General features: G+C 34.8%; 1 protein-coding gene across 1 annotated transcript in view; it reads right to left on the reverse strand.

Moving 5' to 3' along the window:
- The window catches only part of SWT1 (SWT1 RNA endoribonuclease homolog (S. cerevisiae)), a 147,069-nt gene that overhangs the window by 86,173 nt on the left and 55,478 nt on the right, over window positions 1-5,418 (reverse strand). Inside the window, exon 10 of the mRNA XM_006901321.1 lies at window positions 4,310-4,455. Coding sequence (XP_006901383.1) covers window positions 4,310-4,455 — 146 coding nt within the window. The remainder of the gene's footprint in view (window positions 1-4,309; window positions 4,456-5,418) is intronic.

Consider the following 5,418-nt stretch of genomic DNA (forward strand, 5'->3'; position numbering starts at 1 on the left):
TCAATTACTTACAAAACAAGAAGTCCTTTATTTTAAAAGCAGTATTGAAAAAAACATGTAAATATACAATAGAAGTTTTGGATACAACATAAATTTAACAAATGCTTTTCTACAAAAAGGCAACTAAATAATACTTTCATTTCATTAAAATAAAAATTTAAGAAATATGTGTGATATATTAATTTATTTTTACTTTCAAAAATAAGAAATCTTAAAAGAAAGTTATAACTATGATCCATTTTCAACAAACTATGGATAGAGATTTACTGACCAAAAAGGATCTTCTTCTGAAAATAATATAATATTTTACCCTCAGCACATACCTATAGATTGTTTTAAAAGACCTAAATTTCTGGATTAACCATCTTGATATTATACCCTCTAAAGAAACAGCTTTTATAATTTAAATTGATTTAATTTTATTCTATTTTGAGACCTGAAAAACTGTAATTTCTTTATGGTACAACAAAATATTATATGGCTTATCACTATAAATACAAAGTAACGGTTTAAATGACAATACTATGATGGGAAAACTAAAAGTATGCTACTCTCAGAAAACTATAAATTAGAATTATCTTGTTATCCCTTCTAAACGTCATTTTTAATATGATGATATCTCATTACCAAGGAAAGCAAATTAAGTGTAACTGTGTATATTTAAATATTTAGAAAATTACAAAGTATATACATTAGAGACTAATAATTATTTCCCCCACAGAAGAAAAAAAGGTGGAATGACTCTTTTTTTATTTTTAAATTACGTTATATATAATTATTACTTTAAAAAATATTATTTTACTGCTATCTGAGTTTTTACTGTGTTAGTATATGGCTATAAATATGACACAGAAACAATTATCTCCATCTGGAAAAGTATTTCTTATAGTTATTGATAATATAATATTATGTTCTCTTTTACAGATAGCATGCAAATAGTAATTATAAATGTGGAAAATTTTAAGAATATGGACAAAAATTTAATCTCCTTTTTAAAAGCATATATAGAAGTCAACAATACTAATTATGTTTTTAATTGCCACTTAATGTTCCTGTTACTTCCCAGGAAATCTTTCAAATTTAATGTCATTTGTAACAGGTGCAACGGCTATCACGTGAGGATAGCCATATCATTGGACAACCTTTATCAACTTAACAAAGGGAAACTCTCCCCATCAACAACACAAAATCCATTCCCATGAGGTCAGATATGTCACTCATACTCCTGCACCTCTTTCTACTCATCTCAACAACAATCTTACTGCTTTACTGGGTCCAAAATCTGATGTGAGATCTCATAGACCACACAGAACTATACTGGGGAAGTTAAAAGTTTATAACCCAAAATTTAATGAGTATAAGGATCCAGAAAGCTGGGAGAGGCTGGAACCAGAGAGATGTGGATGTGCAGGGGGAAGGGGGGATTAAACATTGGGTTGTACAATTTGATGGGGGGAGGGAAATCAAAGGAATTTTTTCAAATTTGTATTTGAATTTTGTAAATAAATTGGTAGGAAAAAAAAAAACAAAAGTTAGAATCCAGGTTAGTAACAGAATACAGTCAGGACTGATTCCAAGATGTGCCTGTAAACACCTCGGCCTTTAGCCTCAAGGCTTTAGGCGAGTGTTTTATAATTCTCAGTCTTGCCAATATTGTCTCTCCTTGCCTCCTGCTGTAAAAAAAACTTGGGCAAAGGCTTCTGGCTTATCTTTGGTTCTGTACATGGGGGGTAGCAGTAATAAGGTCAACCCCATCTTATGTTGGTTCTCTGGTTCTCTGCTTCGTCCAACAACTGTTGCTGTTACAAGTCTAGCTGATGCTGCCTCTGTTAAGTCTAGCCCTCAAAGAATGCCTGGTCATGATGGGTGTCCACTGTTATTTCGACTTCTCTCTTGTTGGTGGTAGAAAGACTCTTCCTGCAGCTGGATCCACTCAATTTAATGGCCAGGGTAGCCAGTCCCCTGTGGTTTGGTTAGGCTAACATGTCCTATTCACATATTCCTTCCCATCCACCTGGCAACATCAAATTCAAGGGCTTGGAGAGTGATTTTTAATTATAAACTCTACAGATCAACCTCTGGCTTTTGTAGCCATAACTTTCATATATGGAAAATTAACTTTCCCCTTACAACATACAATAGTCATATTTGTGAAAGTATTTAAGCCAGCAACTTCATGCTTCAGGCTTTAATCTCCCTCATTTTAGACAGCCAATTTCTGATCTACTCATTCCTAGTAAACCAGTACTCAGAAAAGAAGTATATGTTCCTTTCTCAAAACAATCTTTCTGTTCCAGTTAGAAGTTTAGCATTTGCATCAATAAGTAAAGTCCAGTCAAGAGCAAACCATCAGACAATCAAACAATCAACACTAGCTCACAGCATGAAACATCTTGGATTCTGATCAACTCCACTCCAGCCATTCATGGCTAGGTCCAAATGGGCATCACCTGCAAACTCAGGAGCCCACACTTCTTCCTGCATTTCCAGACTGACCTGTTCCTTCACGTAGCCTTACTCCCCACATGGGGCCAAGTCTACAAGATGAGGATCCTCATGACTGCCTGCTTCTCAAAGCCAATGTCAACAATGCTGATGGAATGTGTCCAAGCTCAGCTTGTCTCATCTTTACTGCATGCCTCTTAATTCTACTCCAGTGGATCCAAGTGGTCACCATGAGTGAGCATACTCATCAGCTCCCTTTAATTTAAAGTCCTGGAAAGAGGCTCTGGTGAGTACCAACCCATACCCTGCCTTAAAAGCCAAAATGCATATTTCAAAAGTCTTAAAAGGTCAGAGTGTTTTTTATTCTCTATTTATTTCTTCCAAATATATATCTCTTCAACCAAAAGTCCAAGGAAGGTGTACAATCAAATGCAAATATCCTCAGAGTAGTGAGTAGGGGCTTAATCCTGCGCCCCCACACCCCAAGCCCTATGCCCTCTAGTTCTACTGCTTTCAACAAGCATTTATCCAGGGCAAATCTTCTTTTTACTTGATCCACTCAGCACTGGCTTCAGGGCTGACTTACACACTTTCAAGATTTATAATGTCTAGTAATCAATTATATCATACATCTTAGCATTAAGTCAACAAAAGCTTTAATTATTTATATAAAATTTCTTAGGGGGGGGGAAGCAAATCCAAAACCAGCAATATTCATAGCTATATCAAGAAAAATCTTAACATATATAATTGCCAAGGAATTAACAGCTTTATTTTCAAACCCTTAATGTATTTTATTCATGTGTATATGGCCTAAAGTCTGTGCCCTTGTCTCAGGCCAAAAGCTGCTTAACTTATCTTACCAATTTAGTTGCAACAAAAGTAGCCATTTTAACTGCACTTTCCAATATTCTAATAACTTAAGACTTTAAAAAATCCCACATTTCCATGTGTCTGGAGCCATCACAAGGAATCGCACTTCTGACACTAATGAAAAAAGAGCAAAGAACACAAGTGGGTGGCCACATCTGACCATTACAAACTTCACTAAGGGAAACTGTCCCCATCAAAAGCACAATACCAATTCCCACGAGGTCAGATATGTCCCCCATGTTCCCAACACCTCTTTCTACTCGTGTCAACAACAATCTTATTGCTTTATTGGGTCCAAAATCTGATGTGTAAGCTCACAGACCACAAAGAATCAGATTGGGGAAGTTAAAAAGTTATAATCCAGGTTAGTAACAGAATATAATCAGAACAACTTCCGAGATGTACTTCCAGGTACCTCAGCCTTGAGTGTCAAGGCTTTAGGCCAGTGTTACAAATATCTCAGAACTGCAAATCATACCCTCCACCCCTACTTGTTCAACAAACTTGGTTGGGCAAAAGCTCTTATCTTAGCTCTGGTTCTGTCTGTGAGGGTTAGCAGTTCCAAAGTCAGCCCCATCTCATGATGGCAATCTGGTTCTCTTTCTTCATCCATGAATGTTGCTGCTGTAAGTCTAGCTGCCACTGTTGCTGTTAAGTCTAGCTGTTATAAAAAGGTCTAGTCCTGAAGCATGTCCACTGCATGCTTGTTGATGGTGAGTGATCTCTGCTGTTGGATCCACTCAATTTAATGGCAAGGCTAGACGATCTCCTTGTGGATTTGTGAGTTCAGTCAATTCACTTGATGAGTTTGGCCAATCCACCCACCGTCATGGCAAAATCAAATTCAATGACTAGGAAAAGAATTTTTAATTATAAACTCCACATTATTTTAAATATATAAGATTAAATTTATAAATTCCAATTGTTACTTATAGTCACAGTGTATAAAATAAGAAGATGCTCTAGTTATTATTAATAATAATAATGCTACCTGCTTTCAGTTGTTGTTTAGAAACAGAAGGCTGTTGGCACACAGCTGTGTTCAGAGATGAGTTTAGTAACTCTGCACTCAATTCTTCTTTACTGAGTGACTTCACACCACTTATTATGCCTTTGTTTCTTAAATTTCTATCATCCCTAAAATTGGATTGAGAGGGAAAAAAATTTTATTTTTTACAAGATAAATCATAAGACAGTAAGACACATGGAATCTAATAAGAGGTTTTTGAGTCTTTCTATAGTTACACTAACAAAGCATAAGAATTTTTAAAATAGAGAAAACAAAGGAATTAACATAGTATAATCACATCATTTAATCATTAGAAAATAACTGTTAACATTTACTTTACTAAAAGTTTACGTGTGACCAGACACTATCCTAAGCTTTCAATTCATATAAATTCATTTCTTTCTCAAAATAAATCTCTGAGGTATGAGAGGCAATAATTTTATTCCTATTTCACAGATTAAAATAAAATTGAAGTATATAGAGGTTAAGCAACTTATACAATGTTACACCTCATAAGTGGCAGTTGGATATATATATATATATGGCAACATGATCAAAGAGAAATAAATATAAATTAAAAGCCATAATAAAAGAAATAACAATTTACACAAAGAAGAGAATCAGAAAATTTTCTCATTGAATGTAAAATATATGATGTGAATTTGCTATTTGCAGAAAGATGTTAATCTGATTTGGGGATAGTGCTTGAGATCAGCTTATGAGGTAACAGAAGAATGTCAAGGGCATTAATAAATAGGAAGATACTTAAGGTATGTGTGAGGGGAAGTACATGATAAGTCTGTTTATTAATTATTATACTGGAGAACATCAAGATTCCAAATTTTGTTTATGGAAGAGAAACTTGAACGGGTGCCAACAGGTGCTACTTATAGACAAGAAAGAAACTAACTACCTGAAAATTATCCCTCTATGCTGATGACATGATAGTATACTTAGAAAACCCTAAAGACTCAGCAAGAAAACTACTGGAGGTAGTTGACCAATTTAGCAAAGTAGCAGGATACAAGATCAACATACAAAAATCAGTTGGCTTTCTCTACCGTGACAAAAAGAATACAGAGCCAGAACTA

This window comes from Elephantulus edwardii, unplaced genomic scaffold (assembly GCF_000299155.1).
Source record: "Elephantulus edwardii isolate Elephantulus edwardi_28Jun2011 unplaced genomic scaffold, EleEdw1.0 scaffold00318, whole genome shotgun sequence".
NCBI classification, from domain to species: domain Eukaryota; kingdom Metazoa; phylum Chordata; class Mammalia; order Macroscelidea; family Macroscelididae; genus Elephantulus; species Elephantulus edwardii.